The sequence below is a fragment of the Sebastes fasciatus genome, chromosome 13 (assembly GCF_043250625.1).
Source record: "Sebastes fasciatus isolate fSebFas1 chromosome 13, fSebFas1.pri, whole genome shotgun sequence".
Taxonomy (NCBI): domain Eukaryota; kingdom Metazoa; phylum Chordata; class Actinopteri; order Perciformes; family Sebastidae; genus Sebastes; species Sebastes fasciatus.
Genome location: NC_133807.1, coordinates 11,052,779 through 11,072,305, shown reverse-complemented (window position 1 = coordinate 11,072,305; position 19,527 = coordinate 11,052,779). Strand labels below are relative to the sequence as shown.

The 19,527-nt window shown below is 40.5% G+C and overlaps 1 protein-coding gene and 1 long non-coding RNA gene across 2 annotated transcripts in view; one reads left to right on the top strand and one right to left on the bottom strand.

Moving 5' to 3' along the window:
- Nucleotides 1–19,527, top strand: part of LOC141781524 (interferon-induced very large GTPase 1-like) — a 175,159-nt gene that overhangs the window by 139,122 nt on the left and 16,510 nt on the right. Inside the window, exons 16-20 of the mRNA XM_074657348.1 lie at nucleotides 10,008–10,139; nucleotides 10,387–10,427; nucleotides 17,979–18,087; nucleotides 18,215–18,346; nucleotides 18,594–18,634. Coding sequence (XP_074513449.1) covers nucleotides 10,008–10,139; nucleotides 10,387–10,427; nucleotides 17,979–18,087; nucleotides 18,215–18,346; nucleotides 18,594–18,634 — 455 coding nt within the window. The remainder of the gene's footprint in view (nucleotides 1–10,007; nucleotides 10,140–10,386; nucleotides 10,428–17,978; nucleotides 18,088–18,214; nucleotides 18,347–18,593; nucleotides 18,635–19,527) is intronic.
- On the bottom strand, nucleotides 17,094–17,622 carry LOC141780283 (uncharacterized). The gene is made up of 3 exons (XR_012596604.1): nucleotides 17,462–17,622; nucleotides 17,308–17,368; nucleotides 17,094–17,218 (listed from the first exon to the last, which is right to left on the bottom strand). It is a non-coding gene; the product is annotated as an uncharacterized LOC141780283 (long non-coding RNA).

Genomic DNA, 19,527 nt, shown 5'->3' with positions numbered 1-19,527 from the left:
TGTATAAAAGAAAGAATGGATTTTTTTTATTATTGTTAACCATTTAGATATTTGTTGTCCAACTCATCTGAAAATCATTTTTACACAAACATTTTAATCGTACTATTTTGTATGTTTGTTTTTTTCAAGAATTTGATGAACAATGCTTTATCTTTCTGAATTTCTTGGAGTATTCAACAATTTTATTCTTATTACTTATATTATCTCTTTTTAAATGATCTTAATACAGTTACTTTTTACTACTGCCAATATTGGAATTGTTTTTGTTGTTTGATTTATTAGACTCTTGTCATTGCTACAGTATATTGATATTCATAATTACTAACAGGAATATCTGTCTTCATGGAAAAAAATGGGATATTTTCTTTTTCTGTAATAAATCAGTCAATGGAGTTTATGCCTCGTCTGTCATTAATGAGTATTATGAGAAGACCAGATTTTCTCTTGACCCAATCTCAAAATATGTCTAAGATCTGCCACATACTTAATCAAGTGCATTTAATTTATGTAACCCAAAATCACAAATAATGTTAATTTTGTCAAGTATTTTTAGATTTAGTCTTAGTCCTGTGACCAAAAGTTCATGTTAGTTTTATCCATAGTCAATTCATCCTTTTTATTTTTAATATCCTTTCACATTCACGTTCCAAATGTTGACCAATAGGAGCACAGAGGCTCCTCCATGCACGACTGTAAATATGGCTAAGCAAAAGAAGAATGATGCAGTTGGTGCTGCAAGGAGGAACAATATTTGTTTTCCTCCAAGTCACAAGGTTTAGGGGAAATAGAGCTCCTTTGTAAAACAAAGGAAGAAGATGGTAAGCTATGATTGGTCTGGAACCACTGGGGGTCAGACCTATGTTCCCTCAGCACCTATGAATTTTTTCCCATCCAAATTAGGCTCTATGTTCCCTCATCTCCATGTTCCCTCAGCATCATCCCTGGCCCATGTTAAAATCTGTCTATACCTTTTTGAGATATCGCGCTAACAATATCCGATAACAGACAGACAATCTTGCTAGTACTCGATGCCTTCAGTGGTTGGGTTGGTTAGGCTTAGGCATGAGGAGTGAGATCGGTAAGGGTTATGGTAAGAATATCAGGGTAAGCCAATCAGAAGCAGAGTAGGGCGGGTCATGTCTTTTCCATAGTAGGAAAAAATATTGTGACCTGCAAGGTCCGATGACGTCATTCTGCATAATAATTAACCATGTGCTTTTGTTTGTTGTATTTTCTGAGCAATGGGCCTTCGGAAAAATGGGTGTTTGATTTTGGGATAACGTGCAGTCCCTGACTATGAATAAGTGCCTCATACAACCCCAATTCAAAAGACCCAAACTATCCCTAAGAGAAAAAAATGCTAAAAATAATAATAATAATAATAATAATAATAATAATAATAATAATAATAATAATAATGATTAACGCTCAAAGACCCACTTAGACCTGTTTTTGTCTTTTTTTAGGGGACATAGAGGGTGTTTAGGGGGAGATAGCAGGTCAGCAGTAGATGTCACATAGAAGTGGTGTTCATCATCTGAAAGCTGGGAACCTGAAGATTAATTTGAGATGCAGTTCAGCACTGTGTGTCAAGTTGTTCTAGTCATAAATCAGAAATAAGCATAAATTAACTGACTAAATTGTGAAAGGTTCTAAGGGCTTAGAACATTGTGATAGAAGTTAGTATATGATGGCCATTCCCATGCTCTGTTATGTCTCATAAGTTGTTGCAGCAATTTTGGGGTTGCAAAAAAGCTGAATGGGATTAGCATAATCATGGCATGTCTGTAAAGGGGAGACTCGTGGGTACCCATAGAATCCATTTTCCTTCAGATATCTTGAGGTCAGAGGTTAAGGGCCCCTTTTGAGAATGGCCATGCCAGTTTTCCCTAGCCAAACTTTTGCTAAATTATTATTATAAAGTTATTATATTATTATATATTACACTATGTCAGTGTCTGTCAATGGCTGTGACCAGTGCTCAAGCATCCCTAAAAAGAAAACATAAAAAACAAAGGAATTCACTGGTGCAACCATGTCATGCTAGCTTGTCGGGACTGAGGCTAAATAATAATATAACATATAATATAGACCAGACATAGGCCCTATTCAGACCTGTTATTAACATGCATCTTCAGTGATCTGATCACAAGTGGACAGCTCTAAGTACAGGTGTGAACACACTCAAGACGCATTGAGATCGGATCCTTCAGACTGCATTCAGAAGTGGTCTGGGCCACATATGACCACATTCTTTTAGCAGTGTGTATGCGAATGCGTCCCTGGCCACATTAAGGACCGCTTACTAATCTGATGTCCAGCTGGGATCCGCGGGATCACTGCACCCCTCAGGTGAATAAACAGGCTGACACGGGCGCTTGTCAGCATGGAAACGGCCTCTGTGCTCTATAACCTGTCTGTACAAAATATACCTTGTTTATCTGATAGTCTGATAGTCTGTAATATCTACAGACTATCATACTGTCGGAGATGTGTAGGTATTTTTGTTCTGCTGCTTTGCATGGAGCTGATACCCGCCCGCCCGCCTGTTCTCTCTCCTCCCGGCTCTCTAGAGCGCTGTACCCCGCTGTTGTCTGGCAAAAGCAGCGGTGCCGGCAGTGCAGAGGTCCCCGGGGACCGCCGGTACAATAACTTTTTATTTTGATGTTAATACAATGTACTAGAATTCATAAATATGTATATTACTACTGATATTCATGTAATATTACGTCACAACGGCTGCTTTCTTAGCCATGTGTTTATTACGTGTTTATTTGCATATGGAACGGGAAGTGAGATCGGATCACAAGTGACCACTGAAGACGCATGTGGAGACGCATTCTAATGCCAGGTGTGAACAAATGTACTTAAAGCTGTCCACTTGTGATCCGATCACTGAGGACGCATGTTAATACCAGGTCTGAACAGGGCCATAGTGCTGTTCTTATATTTATCAAAACAGGTAGCCCTGCTGGAGCTGACCGTTTCCTCGGAGGAGCGGATGGAAGAAGCAACTGAGAGGAAAGGCAGCACGGTGTGGCGTGCACGGTGTGTGCCAATAGAGGTGAGCTGTAGAGGCTTTGCAGCTCGGTCTCTCTGCAAAGCATACAGCCTGCTGGGCATCACAGAGACTGGCCATCAAAAACACCACAGAGGCAGCTGAAAAGGCCTCTAGATGGCTGTGGATCAAGAGGGGCGATCCGTGGGTACATGCTACTTTGACACAAGTCGGGACCTTATCAATCCCGGCTGGGTCGCCTGGGTGAGGGTGTATGATGTTGAAATACCCAAAACACCCAATGATCCCAGGTTCCATCACTGACCATGTGTCTAAGTGCATCAGTAAATATATATTTAACTAAAGGACAATTAATTTCCTATGCATCTATGAAAGAATAAAAGGGATTGTCAATTTTAACAATTATCACTAATTTTAGGTAGACTTATCCCTCTGCAAAACTATATCAAGAGAGAGACACTTCGTTCAAACTGAATTTGAAAATCTCTCAACAGTTATAGCGAAGAGATGCTTTTGAAATCTAGACATGCTTGTTATGAGTATGGTGACAAACCCAGTAGGCTCCTTGTTCAAGTCCTCTGTATCTCCATTAATCTCAGACATTAATGTCAGTAATGGGTCACTCGTGACCCTCAAGAAATAAATCAGGCATTTTACATTTCACTTTATTCCTCTGAAGAAAGTTTTAACCCTGAAGATCTCCATGGGATTTTAAATTTTTTTTCCTGCACCTAAGGTCAGTGCTATTGATAAAGTGGAAATCTTGGACAGCCCAATACATAAGAGGAGATCAACAAAGCAATCATAGGTATGCAGAGTGGATAAAGCCCCGGTAAAGACGTTTTTCCCATCGAACTCCATAAAAAGCTTTCTGTAAATGTAGAACGGCGTCTTTTTAAGTTTGGACCATGAATCGCTTGAGACTGGAATCCTTCCACAAACATTGCGTGTGTCATGATATCACCTTGGCAGTCTAGTTTTCCTTGTGTTTCCTCTGTTTCCCTGCCCTTTTGTCTCCTGTGTGTTTTTCCCTGTTTGTCTAGTCTAGTCAGTGTGTTGGGAGGTGTGGCCTTCCTCCTTCTCCAATTAACCTACCATGACTCACACCTGCAGCATATCAACCCCAGTCTTCCTGCCAGTCATCGCCAGATCGTTCCGTCGCCCTCAGTGGTACAAGACATATTCAGGCTCTCTTAGTATATTTGCTTCTTGACTTTGCTTATGCTCGTTTTGGGATTTTTGGACTCACCTTGCTTTGTTCTTTGTTCAGGTTTGTTCACCTGCCAGCTGTCTCTGCTTCCTGGTTCCAACCTGCCTGCTCACTCCTACACGCTGCTCCTCCTCGACCTGGATCTTTACCTTAGTTACTTTCATACCTGTTCACTCTCCGACACCATTCCTCCTCTCGGAGCTCAAGTGGATTCATCTGTTTCTCTGGAAGGATTCCTGGACACCCCCTCGCCGTGCCTCCTGTTCCGTGAAATAAGTATTGACATTATTACTGCCACGCTTCGGACCTCCAGGAACCCCAGCCCTGTTCACAGTACCTTTTAATATTTGTGTAATAAATGATCTTTGTTACACCTTTAAAAGACTAGTGTTTGTGTCTGCATTTGAGTCCACGCTATTGTTGAACCAGAACAAAACAGCGTGAAGCCCAGATCTCTTTATTACTTAAGAAAGAAAAAGATCCATATTGCTGTAGTTCTTATCGACCAATTTCACTCTTAAATGTGGATGTGAAGATTCTCTCCCTTCATTTAGAAACTATACTGCCTGATATTACATTATATTATATTATTGTCGAAGTGTCCTTGAGTGAGACACTAAACCCCAAGTTGCTCCCTGGGCGCTTTACAGCAGCTCACTGCTCCTAAATGCTTAGGATGGGTTAAATCCAGAGGTCAAATTTCATGTATGTAGCTGTATGTATATGACAAAATGTCATTAAGTTTAAGTTTAAAGTTTAAAGTATATCTTCTGACCAAACTGGTATTATCAAAAATATATTTTACAGGGTTAGGGTTGACATGTACTTAGTTACATTCCACCACTGCTGATTTACATGTAATGTGCATGTAGAGTTTCTCAGCTCCATAGAGCTGTGAATAAACATACATTGTTAGAGAGGCTACTACATTTTGTTGTGTTCAGAGTTGACAGTTATTTGTGCTTTGACTGTTTCCACCATGAACCTATACACCACTTTCCCTGAAGTCACGTGGTTTCGGGGTAAATCATGAGTTGAGGCAGTCTTACTTTCACTTTCACGTTTGTCATCACTGATTTACATGTCAGTTTCTCAGCTCCGTAGCCCTATCACACCACATCAGATGTGTTAAGAGCAGGTGGGAGGGGTTTGTGAGAGGCAGACCCAGAATCAGTTCTCTATCCTGTATATATAGTGAGGACAGGAATACTTTCTGTCAAAGCAGCCTCATCCACACAGACCAGGCAGAGCTAAAGAGACACGGAACAAAAGGTGAGTTTAAACTATGTACTGTTTTGTGTCCATACTTAAAATCTGAGCATGTAGAGTTTTTATAACAACTTCATTTTGATGTAGTGATATTTCTTGATAAGTCTTTGCTGCGTGTGGAAGACGTTTTTTTAAGAGTGCTTGCACACAAACACACACACACACACACACACACACACACATACACCCCTAAAACCTTAAAACCTTAAAGGCAGGGTTGACGATATTATCCAGTATACACTATTTGTTATATTAGTTGAAATGGTCTTTACACCCTGACAACGATCCATTTCTTATGAGCTCTGAAAAAATGACCGAAAAAGAGCTGTTTACCAATCACTGTCCTCTTGGAAAGAACCAATCAGATGCCTCCCTGCCTCCCTGCTCGTGCTCTACCCTTGGCGTGCACCAGCCTGAACTTAAAGCGCGTCGCCGCCACAAGTTGACTGGAGAATGGAAGAGAAAACTCATCCAAAAGCAGCACTGCCGCGGTTACTTGTCATGAGGTAGCGTTGTTGAGTTGAGGTCCTCTCTCCGCTCTGTGTCTGTGAAGTAGTTCCGATGCGGTGATGCTCGTGCATGTGTGTGTGTTGGGGCGTTGCCTTGGAAGGAGCCCCGAGGGGAGGGAAGGGGGGGGGGGGTTTAGACGGAGCTCCTGAGGCGATGCTACTTTCAAATGATGCTAGCTTTCCAACATCGTTGACCCTATCTTTAACTTTAAAACAAGTTTTAACCATCAAACTACTTCTTTGAAGTAGCCAGTGGGGATCGGGCAACATGTCCTCACAATATGAAAACCACTACACATAGACTTGTGTGTGTGTGTATATATATATTATTCATACATTTTACTGTATATATATAATATATATATATATATATATATATATAATATATATAATATTATGACATATGTGTGTGTATATATATACATACATACACACATATACATACATATATAATATATATAAATATATGTGTATACTATATATATATATATTATATATAAAAATATATATATAATATACTGTATATATTATATACATACATATATATAATATAAATATGTATGTACATGTGTATGTATGTATATATATATATATACACACACAATTAAGTCATAATATTACGAGAAAAAAAAGTTTTGATATTTCAAGAATAATAGAAAAGGTTGCTATAAGTCATACGTGCATGTTTTATCATTTCCATAGAGTATTACAGTTATATTGACTTGTTCAAAGTTTGGACTGCAGCGTGACGTCTTTCCTCTGACCTGCAGCTCTGTGTCGCTGTCTCTGCTTCCCCCTCCCTTATACACACACCTTTGCTCTGTTAGATTCTGGCGGCCTTTCACGTCATCATGACTGAGCTTTAGTTAAATTAACTTTATTTCTAAAATGATGACTTTTTTTTCTTGTAATGCCATGACTTTATCCTCATTTTTACAACATTTTTCTCAAAATATTCTGACTTTATTCTCGAAATCTCAAAGAACACAGATATGTGGGATATAATTTGAATGTGCAGAACGTTTTTGAACATGAGCAGAAATATTGCTTAAACACATAAATGAACTGTTAAAGTCCAGGGGTTTATAAATTAATTAAAATTAATTAATTAAAATGAATTTGTCATTGATATGAATAGGCCACATGTAGGCTACATTTAAAGAGGTTACTTCCCCCAAAGAAGACATAAAAGAGGATGGAAGTGTAAATCATACCTATGTGTGTGTGTTGACTCAAGTTGATCTACTGTACAGGAGAATAAATATTTGAAAGTAATACAGAATGCCTGAGAGCCTGACTGCATTATATTACATTATATTTTGAATTGTCACCTGGCGTCTGAATTTTGTGTTTTTACCGAAGTGAAGATATTTCCACAATTTATGGTGGAATGGGGTGTTTCAATGTTACTTGGTAAAGATACTACTATGATTTCCCTCCATTAGTCATTTTCAAAAAAATACTTGTCATGTTCGCTCATCATGTAATTATATTTATGGCAAAATATAAAGAAATTAATGCAGGAAAAATTGCAATATCTGCAACATTCCACCAGCAGCAAAATCATCAGGATGTTCCACAAAATGTTTTATGTGCAAGATTTTGTGCTTTTATTTATCCTCTCAAATAATTAGCTCAATGAGCGTGAATGGTAATGTGCCTTTGCAGTAATAGTTTATGTTGTATTTGTCTCAATGGTTTCGTCATAAGCCTACAGCACGACTCTGTAAAGATGAAGAGCAGATAAAATGGATGAAGACAACGATGACAACACAGCAGCAGGAGGAGGACTGTCTGTAACCAAGTCTGTACTATCTGCAGCCAACGAGACAGGTAATATTTGAAACAAGAATTGATGTACAGTAACATTGATTTTATAGATTATGTTTCAGTTGAGTTTCAAACACTGAGGAAGTATTAAATCATATCAAACTCATCATGTGAATGTGAGAATTAATTATATACTTTTATTTTGTCATTGAATTTGTGTGAACTCCGTATAACATTGACAATGCTGCTTTATTGATTACTGCAGTGTTACATACTGATGTTGTTCTGTTTTTATTTTGTTTCAGGGATACCTGAACTCGCACTTGTGTTAATTGGTGGTTTTTTAATTTTCTATTTTTTTTATTGCAAGACACAAAACAATACATTAACACAACAAAAAGAGGACGACAAGAACAGTGAGTACATGCCAGTTTACACATTTCTGCCATAGGATGAGAGAACCAAGTGACGTGTGTGTGTGTGTGTGTGTGTGTGTGTGTGTGTGTGTGGTCTGTAGGGGGGATATATGGAGAGAGGAGAGAAAAAAAGTTAACAAAAAAATAAATAAATGAAATAATAAAATAAAAAATAAGTAGTTAACTAAGGCTATCTAAGGAAAAGCATAGGGAAGGAAATAGCTAAATAAATAAATGATAAATTATTTAATTCTAATAATAGCTAGAATAATAATAACAATTAGAGTAATAATAACAGTTATAACAATGATGGAGTCAAGGGGGGTGCAGCCCCGTCCATCGGCAGCGAGGCACAACGGGAGCACTGTCAGGGACCTCTGGAGCAGGTCAGCAGGGTCAGTCCGGCAGGGTCAACCAGGTTATTGTTTAATTTTGTACTTATTGATTTTAAATTGCATTTGTGCATATATTCATTTCCTATACATATACACACATACATTATTTTATTTGTATTTATTTATCTATTTATCTTATTTTTTATATTTTAATTTTTTGACTGATTGGCCCAGCTTTGGGCCGCCCCCAGACCCTTATAGGAGAGGGCTGGCCCATCATGGGCATGATCCCTTAAAAGAAAAACATCTCCCAGACCCAAGGTAGGGGGCCTGTTTATTGGGGATAGACAGTCATGTGATTTGGATGTGAAAAGGAGGAATAAGTTGACCCAGCCTTCCTTCCCCCTGCCGCCCGCTCCAGAGTGAACCGTCCTAGTACCCCGAGTGGAGACCCCGCCACCAGGGACCGGGCAGGGCACGACCTCGACAACCTCGACATCCTCATGTGTCACAACTGCTACCATTGTCCTTAGGGAATGATATTATTAAATACTGTCATTACCGTGATAGCACACACGTTTTGGTTTAGTGCACACATGAGGGAGATGCAACACCAGATAAACTACGTCACATCCTCACAGGTTGTCTATGGTTACGTACAGGCTAGGGATCGACCGATATGTTTTTTTCAGGACCGATGCCGATTATTAGCAGTCAAGGAGACCAATTACCGATATTTTGCAGTAAAAATTTAAATCTTGGTGTCAAAAATGGGACAACACAAAATTTCGTTGGAATGCCTTAAAGCATATGTTTAATTAAAAGAGAACTTTTCAATATTATCTTAAAATAAAAAGGCAGGGAGCTCCCAGCTTCTTATAAAGTTAAATGAAAATTTAAGTTTTATAGAAGTGTAAAAATAAATAAAACTAGCAAAACTTAAATTCAACTATTCAGCTCTGATAACTGTACATCATCTATGCCGTTCCTGTATGGATTAACACAGGCCGTATATGCAGTTCCATTACATTACATTTCACTGGGCATCTCTAACAGCAAGATGTGTCAGGTACTGGTTTCTATTTATTTATAAAGCCCATAACTTGCCATCATATATCACATTACATATTACTTATATCCTTACACTACTGAACTAATAGGTCAATATAAAACCATGTTAACCAACTCTTCTACTCTTTAATGTAACTGTTTTTAACTGTGTTCTGATTTTGTCTGTTTTCTTGTTAATAATTTTTGTGTGTGTGTATTTATTCAGTTTTAATTGTACTCTGGATATCATTGAAAATGAAGGCATGTCCTCAATGACTCCTCGAGATTTAAATAAAAATTAAATGAATGCATTACGTCTAAAGTCGCTAACAACAATATCCAGCACATCTCTACCAGAAACAGCCTATTGCCTATTGTGGATGTAAACTATTTTCAAACTCTTATGTGTTGGCTTTGGCCCTTCAACAGGAGAGGCTGATGGAGTTAAAGAGCTCAGCAATGAAAGCAGCAGTAACATGAGTGAGCGGTCCATGGAGGAGAGTGATGCAGAGAAGGACACAAGTTCATCATCTCAGACCGTTTCAACAGTTACCAAAGAACGTGAGAATTACATTTTCTTTTATTGTTGTATTGCATTTCTGCAAAATCTGGATAATTATAATCAAAATAAAACACATATTATGTCTATTTGGTGTAGAGGACATACATCATGTTGAACGATGCACTTTTTAATATATACAAAGAAACTTTGCAGATAAATCTTATAAACTGGGAATGGTTAACTGACCCGAAACTTTGTATTTACGGTTTGATCCTACAATCTGCATGCTGTTACATTACCCTTCAGGAGATGAGCTGGAGAAGAGTTCAGCTGAAACAGAGGTAAAGGTGAGATATTTTAGTCCTCAGTAGTCATTGTCATACAGAAGCATACTGAAGAAGCTATGTTGCTTGTGGTGGTGTTGGTTCATAAAACATCTGATGTGGTGCACATTTAAACACAGGATCCAGGGAGCCGTTCCAACAATTTATTAAAGTCAAGGTGTGAAGTTGGATGGCAGTTGGTGGATGATTTTTTCTATTAAGAAAAGACATTAACAGATGATATTATAAATCTTATAAATATAATACAGATTACAATTAATAAGTCAATTCATTTTAACTTACATCTTTATGCATCCACAATCTGGAATTTGCCTTTTCTCCTTCACATATTAAACTCAGGTATCTAACATAACACAAAACAATCTGTTAACTTTCAAACAATATATATCTCATTTCAACCAAATAAATTATAAAGGCACAAAAGCCACATTAAACTCACATCACTCTCTCTTTGTTCTGCCTGGAATTGTTTGGAGGGAAAAGGGAGGGTTCAGGCCTGAAGGGCAGACTTATATAACCTACGGGGGAGTGGTTTAGTCAAGTGTGCATTCTATACCATGCCTGCAGGTGGGTTAGGGACTTGTGATTTAACAGCCGCCCCTTCAAATGGTACATTTGAATTTAATAAACAAATCGCAAGTTATTCATTGGAGTCAGATTCAACTGGTGAGAGAATGACCAGTCGGGCAACTGGTCTGATAAATCTTTTCCCCTTCGTTGTGACCTCCACTTTTCGGGTCCTTCCATCGTGACTTGGGAGGATTTGTGACACTTTCCCTACAGGCCATAATCCTCTAGGTAGCTGGGGGTCCATTATCAATACTACTGTTCCTTCCTTCAGATTCTGGGTGTCCTTTTGCCATTTATTCCGTACCTGTAGGTTGGGAAGGTAGTTTCTGATGAAGGAGGACCAAAACCGATCAGCTAGTATTTGACTGTGCCTCCATCGTCTCCGTCCAAGCAAGTTGGTCTCTGCATAGACAGCCTGTGGCAGAGAAGCATCTCGCCGCCCCATGAGAAGGAGATTTGGGGTAATGGGGTCAGGGTCTGCTATGTCAGCAGATGCATATCCGATTGGTTTGGAATTTAGAATTCCTTCTATCTCCACTAGGACTGTGTTTAGGACTTCCTCAAAAACAGTTTGGCTTCCCACTGTAACCCTGAGAGCAGCTTTAATTGATCTGATTTCCCTTTCCCACATTCCCCCAAAATGAGGGGCATTTGGAGGGTTAAAGTGGAACTGTATTTGGGATTTACCTAGCTGTTCTCTCAGTTGTGGATTCATGGCTGCGAACACTTCTCTCAGCTCTCTGTCTCCTCCTTTGAAGTTGGTGCCACAGTCAGAAAGGAGCTCATACGGGCGTCCTCTACGTGCAATGAAACGCCTGAGGGACATAAGAAAACTGTCAGAATCAAGACTTTTTAACAGTTCTATATGGGAACATCTGGTGGTCATACACTTGAACAGTATTCCCCATCGTTTCTCTACCCGGCGCCCCAATTTAATGTTTAGGGGGCCAAAACAGTCTACTCCTGTAGACCAGAAAGGGGGTTTCCATAGCCTCAGCCTGGATGAAGGTAGGTCAGCCATTTTTGGATACACAGGTTTTGCCCGCCATTTTCGGCACTCAGTACATGCCCACTGATGTTTTTTGACAGCTTGTCTGCCCCGGAGGATCCAGTAAGCACGGCGTATTTCAGCAAATACCCTGTCAGGGCCTGGGTGAAGGAGTCGCTCGTCGTAATCTTTAATCAACAGTTTTATTAGAGGATGTTTAGGGTCAAGCACTATGGGATGGATGGTATCAGGTTCTAGGTCTTTACTTTGTCTCAGTCTGCCACCCACTCTTATAATTCCAATTGTTTCGTCAAACTCAGGAGAGAGAGGCAACAGACGACTATGTGGGGGAAGTTCTTTGCCCGATTTCAGTGCCTGAAATTCCTCTGGGAAACTTTCGGATTGGGCATGAGAGATTAGTGCAGTTTCTGCTTTGGTTCTTGTTTTGGTGATGGGATCAGGATTTGAATAACAGGTCGAGGTTTGCATCTTTTGGTAAGTGGCATTTATCAGGTCTGTCCAGGTGTTGTATTCCTTTGGATCAGGTAGGTCAAATGGTTTAGTGGGTTGTGTGAAGCCACAAAAAAGGGGTTTCCTCAACTCTGTGGGTAGCTCGGTAGCAGGAGCAGGACAGACGGGCCATTGACCAGGAGGAAGGTGGAGGAATGCAGGACCTCTATGCCATCGATGTGTGGTAGTTAAATCTTTGAGTGGCTTACCTCTGGTGATATCATCTGCAGAGTTCTGCTTTGTGTCCACATACCTCCATTCACTGGCTGAGGTTAGTTCGAGTATCTCCACGATTCTGTTGGCTACAAAGACCTTATACCTGCAGGATTCAGATAGGAGCCATGTTAGTACCACAGTGGAATCAGACCACAGAAAGGTTCTGTCAATGGGGACTGTCAGTTCAGCTTTGATTAGTTTACTCAGCTGTGCTCCAGTCAGGGCTGCAGATAGCTCCAAGCGGGGTATAGTCAGTTGCTTTAGAGGAGCTACACGTGATCTGGCCATTACAAATGAGACATTAGTCTCCCCCATCTGGTTTATGGTTTTCATGTATGCCACTGAACCATATGCTCTCTCTGAAGCATCACAGAAGATGTGTAGTTCTCTGTCTGTCACTTTGCAAGAAACATTAGGGTTGTTACCATCATACCACCTGGGGAAGGAGATGTGAACCAGGTTTGGGAGTTCACTCTCCCATCCATCCCACTGCTTGTTGTTCACCCAGAGCTGCTGGAGCAGAACTTTGGCTCTAGTGGTGAATGGGATGATGTATCCTAAGGGGTCATATTGTGAAGCCAGCACTTTATACACATTTCTCATGGTTAGAGTTTGGTAGGAGACGGGTCTGTGTCTATAGCCCAAGGTATCAGAGACACAATGCCAGCTGAGCCCTAGTGCACCCTCTACTGGATCTGTCCGGTTTTGATTCAGCCAGAGCTCAGCACTGTCTGACCTGGCAGCTGCTGGTAGGTGATCAACAACAGATGGAAAGTTACTTGCCCATTGCCTAATTTCAAATCCACCAGTTGACAACAGAGCCTTTATCTTGAGAAGAAGTTGTTTTGCTTCATTTGGGCAGGCGAGTGATCTCAGGCAATTATCTACATAGAATGACTCAAGAACAGTTTCAACCACATCCTCATTGTCCTTACTGTGATCCTGCATATGTTTCTGGACAGCATATGTTGCACAGCAGGGGCTACATGTTATGCCGAATGGGAGCACTTGCCATTCGTAGACAGTTGGTGTCTCTTTACGTTTCATGTCACGCCACAAGAACCTGAGAAGCGGTTTGTCCTCCGGTAATAGCTTTACTTGGTGGAACATTCCTTTAATATCTCCACTCATAGCAACTCTGTGTTGGCGGAAACGGAGCAGAACACCAAGTAGTGATGGGCCTAAAGTGGGGCCAGGAAGGAGTTGGTCATTGAGTACTTGGCCTTGATAGGTGAAGGAGCAGTTGAATACAACACAATGTTTGTCGTTGTGCTCCACTAAGTGATGGGGAATATACCATGATTCTTTTGACTCAGTAATTTGTTCTGCATTGAGTTTTGCAACATAACCAGCCTGATATAGTTTGCTGATCTCATTACTGTAGATGTCGGCTAATTCAGGATTCTTCTCAAGTCTGCGCTCGGTGTGGCGGAGATGGGGCATTACTGATTCAAATGGGGCATTAAGTTCAGGTGCACCTTTCTTTCTTAACAAAGGTGTTGCATAACGTGCAGTTCTATCTGTGTCCACTCGTATGGTCTTTGCACTCAGAAGGTCCATGGCCTCCTTATCTTGCTTTGATCTAGTGATCAACTTTTCATTTCTGAAGGGAAGGGTATCAACTTGCCACAATTGCTCCACATGGTGTTTCAGTTCAGCGTAGGGGTTAGCTTGTGATGTGAATAGACATTGGATAGAGTCTGGTAACTCACCAAGAGAAGTAGGTCCTTGTAATGCCCATCCAAGCCTTGTCCTCACTGCAGCTGGTGCTCCCTTTGGGCCATGTTGGACTCGCTCCATGGGTGTGATGAGGAATGGATTGTCTGATCCGATGAGGATGTGCGGCTGAACTTTAGAGAAGGGATTCAGTGGAAGACCATGTAGATGTGGATAGCGTTGCTTGAGTTTATCGACAGGGTAACTTTGTTCGACAAACATGATCATGTCGGAAGTGAAAGCACTGTCAATTGAAAATTTTCTTTCAGGGAATGAGGCAGCAGATAGTTTGAGGTTTACAGTTCTTCCTTCTAGTGTCTCTGTCTGCTGTCTTACGGTGCGCAGCTCAAGTCTTTCGGGCTCTCCATCCAAACCAAGATACTTAGCAGCACCTGGTAGCAACATTGTACGTTCAGAGCCATCATCTAAGATGGCATAGGTATCAAATGTCCTATTCTTGTTGTACAGTCTTACTTTGACTACTTTAAGTAGTACTTTTGGTGACGTACTCTGTGGGTTCATGTACAACACTCTAGATGCTGTTTGGGTTCTATTTACATCATGTAATATGCCTAGGTGCAGGCCATTACATTTGGGGCAAGGTTTTCTCAGAGTGCAATCTGTTGCTCTGTGAGTTCTACCACATCTCCAACATCTGTTTTGTTCCTTCAGCCATTTTGCCACTTTATCCGTGCTTAAATCCTTTAAGCTTTCACAGTTTGTCAGGTAATGGGAGGTCGACTGACAGTATACACATGGATACCTTGTTTGGGGTTGTGGCTGATGTCCTGATGCAGTGCGTCCATGTGAAGGCTTCCGATCTGCCCCGTGGAGAATGGTAGCTGACGGAAACTTGAATCCTTGATTTGTATCCTTCCTTTGAATTTGGGGGACACCGATTTGAAGGTTGTTGGCTTGTGCTACGACTGCTTGGCATTCCGCCTCTCCTTCAAGCCATGCAGAAAAGTCCACTAGGTTGTAGTGAGCATTGGGAGAGGCTGAACGGGCGTGTCTGGCAAAGTTAGAAATTAGCTCTACAGGGAGTTTACTCAACAATCGCTGAACATGTGAAGCACAGGCTAGCTCTGTTGCACCTTCTCCTGATCTTAGTGATTGTAGCATGCCCACTAATGACCTTACTCTAACTGCAAAGTTTTGAAACCCCTCAGCATCTCCACGGGCCAATTTAGGGAGATTTAATATGGTCTGTATCTCCTTTAAGGCCAGGTGATGTGGTTGTCCATACTGTCGCTCCAGCGCTGCCAGTGCCATGGTGAAAGGTTGTGGGGCATGGGCATAGGAGAGTGCAATATGGCGAGAAGGGGGGAGGCGTAGATGATCCAGCAGGATATGGAATTTGTACAGTTCGGGCTCTTCTGCTGGTAGTAGGTTCGTGAAAGCCATCTTCAACATTACAAACTCATGAGGGTCGTTATGGGTGAAATAAGGGAATGAGGGTCCCTCAATTCGTGATGGATACCTTGAACTCATAGTCTGCTGTACAGGAGCCACAGGTAAAGAGAAGCTTGGAATAAGGGGAACTCCAGTAGGCTGTGGGGCATATGAAACTGGAGCTTGCTGGGAAACAAAGTATTGGGGTTGAGGCTGCTGCACATGCTGCTGAGGTACATGCTGAAACTGGTATGAAGCTACATTACTTGGATGGTAAGCAGATGGCTGTAAACTGGCTGACGAAACTTGGGCTGTAGGAATAGGTGGGAGTTGTATTCCATACGATGGGAGCAAAGTCCCCTGGGCTGGTGGTGAATGACTGTGAGGGTCATAGCCTGCTGGAGCTGTGCTAACCCCCTGTGATGGTACTGGGTGGTATAGTTGATGAGAAGACACATAGGAGAAAGTAGCTGGTGGCATCCGTTCCGGTGGCACGTGGATAGGAATTTGAGGTGTTGGTAGAGGTACTGAAGGAGGCTGAATTGCAGGCATATGGATAGAAGTGATATAGGGGCCAGGCCCTGAAACTGGTAAGGCTGAGCTTACACTAGGTCTATAGGAGGAAAATACTGGATTAAATGGCACATGAGCTGATGAGGCTACAGGTAATGAGCCTGAGGGTTCCTGGGGTCGAAGCTCTGAACCATATCTGGTATAGGAGGCTGAAGCAGGTCTTTTATGCTCACATTCTACAAAGGCAGAGGGCTTATGAACATAAGGAAAAAGTGTTTGGGCAGACTGGGAAATTTTACCAGGATTCGTTGCAGGTACTAAACCAGCTAGGTTAGGTTCAGATCGGGTTTTATCACACTGAGCCTCTGTGTGAGTTTGCAGTGGCTGGTCACATTCATGTGAGTGTTGGGCTCCTTGGGACTGTATATCACCCTCTCCCTCTGAATCTCCCTCTGAATAAGACTGTTCATAATGCTCAACTCTTCCCATTAATTCATTAACCATACCCTTTAACTGTGCTACTTCCTGTCTTAATAAAACAGTCTCTGAAGTCTCTGAAACAGGTTCTGCACACTCTGTTAATTGTTGAGGGGGCTTGGCGTAGAGTTCAGTTTGGTAGTCTTGTAGATACCGTGGAGGCATCCTCTCCCGCTGTGGCCTTCCTCCCTGCTGTCTCTCCTGCTCGGGTGAAACGGCATGTGGATCCATTTCCCAACATAGATGTTTTATCCGGTTCGAAGGACCATGAAGAAGCTATGTTGCTTGTGGTGGTGTTGGTTCATAAAACATCTGATGTGGTGCACATTTAAACACAGGATCCAGGGAGCCGTTCCAACAATTTATTAAAGTCAAGGTGTGAAGTTGGATGGCAGTTGGTGGATGATTTTTTCTATTAAGAAAAGACATTAACAAATGATATTATAAATCTCATAAATATAATACAGATTACAATTAATAAGTCAATTCATTTTAACTTACATCTTTATGCATCCACAATCTGGAATTTGCCTTTTCTCCTTCACATATTAAACTCAGGTATCTAACATAACACAAAACAATCTGTTAACTTTCAAATATATATCTCATTTCAACCAAATAAATTATAAAGGCACAAAAGCCACATTAAACTCACATCACTCTCTCTTTGTTCTGCCTGGAATTGTTTGGAGGGAAAAGGGAGGGTTCAGGCCTGGAGGGCAGACTTATATAACCTACGGGGGAGTGGTTTAGTCAAGTGTGCATTCTATACCATGCCTGCAGGTGGGTTAGGGACTTGTGATTTAACACATACCTTTTTTTTAATGCTACCTATTTTTCTGAAGTTTTGTCAAAATTTAGCACTAACACCTGAACCTTCAGCTGAATATTGGAGCTGTTTAAATTGTTAGTTCAGACTTGAATAGAGTTTGACCCCATGAACCATCTGGTAGGACACATGGATGAGTTGAAAACAGTTGCAGCAGAGTTTAATTTCTTCTTACTAAACTACAAACCTGCTTGCGTTTAGTTTGTACATATATTTTTCTCTTCTATTTTTGGTTTTGTTGTCTCTGAATTGGTGTACCACTGTGTATTTTTGATCATGTTCTTAATCACAATGGTTAGAACCTAGTTAACTAAATGACATATAAAATTGCCTGTTTTATTAGTGTGGTCCAGTGAATAGTGCCGAACACTCGGACGAGGATGACGACAGCACAAGAGTGGGAGGAGAGTCTGAAATCAAATCTGTATTATCATCTGCAACCAATGAGAAAGGTACCATTTTAAAGATATTTTTCATTGTAACAGATATTTACAGTAAAATTATATTTCATATTCAATGGTATCAATAAAATAGGGAACTAACTAACTGTGATATTTGTTGGCTTTGACCCTTCAACAGGAGAGGCTGATGGAGTTAAAGAGCTCAGCAATGAAAGCAGCAGTAACATGAGTGAGCGGTCCATGGAGGAGAGTGATGCAGAGAAGGACACAAGTTCATCATCTCAGACCGTTTCAACAGTTACCAAAGAACGTGAGAATTACATTTTCTTTTATTGTTGTATTGCATTTCTGCAAAATCTGGATAATTATAATCAAAATAAAACACATATTATGTCTATTTGGTGTAGAGGAAATACATCATGTTGAACAATGCACTTTTTAATATATACAAAGAAACTTTGCAGATAAATCTTATAAACTGGGAATGGTTAACTGACCCGAAACTTTGTATTTACTGTTTGATCCTACAATCTGCTTGTTGTTACATTACCCTTCAGGAGACGAGCTGGAGGAGAGTTCAGCTGAAACAGAGGTAAAGGTGAGATATTTTGGTCCTCAGTAGTCATTGTCATACAAAAGCATACCTTTTTTTTAATGCTACCTATTTTTCGGAAGTTTTGTCAAAATTTAGCGCTAACACCTGAACCTTCAGCTGAAGATTGGAGCTGTTTGAATTGTTAGTTCAGACTTGAATAGAGTTTGACCCCATGAACCATCTGGTAGGACACATGGATGAGTTGAAAACAGTTGCAGCAGAGTTTAATTTCTTCTTACTAAACTACAAACCTGCTTGCGTTTAGTTTGTACATATATTTTTCTCTTCTATTTTTGGTTTTGTTGTCTCTGAATTGGTGTACCACTGTGTATTTTTCCCAACATATTTTTATTATTTTCAGAACAGAAGGCTCACAGCAATGTTATGTTCAACAGTTATTCTATACAGTCAGACCCCCCCACCTTCCTCCAAAACCAATAAATAAAAATAAATGAATTATAAAAATGGGTGAAAAGGGACATTTTACATAAAATAACAGTGGTTAAACTGACCGTAAAAATAAATATATATATATATATATATACATATATACACATACATACCTACATATACATACACATATACCTACCTACCCATACATAAAAATAAATACATTAAAAAAAAGAAAAAAGAAGACAATAAGAATAGCAGATAGTATCTCATAGAGTAAAGTATATTGTCCTCAGACTCTCATGAATGGTAAACGGTGATCCTAGAAATATATTTTATGTTTTACGTGGCACTAGGCATAATTTGCTTCCACCCTGAAGGGTATTGGCCTTTCAACAGAGTGTGTTTGAGCTCTGATGGTATATGGTCCAGGACAGGGTTCCAGATCTTAATAAATGAGCCCTCAACACCCCTAAGGACTGCACTCATCCTTTCATGTGGCAGTA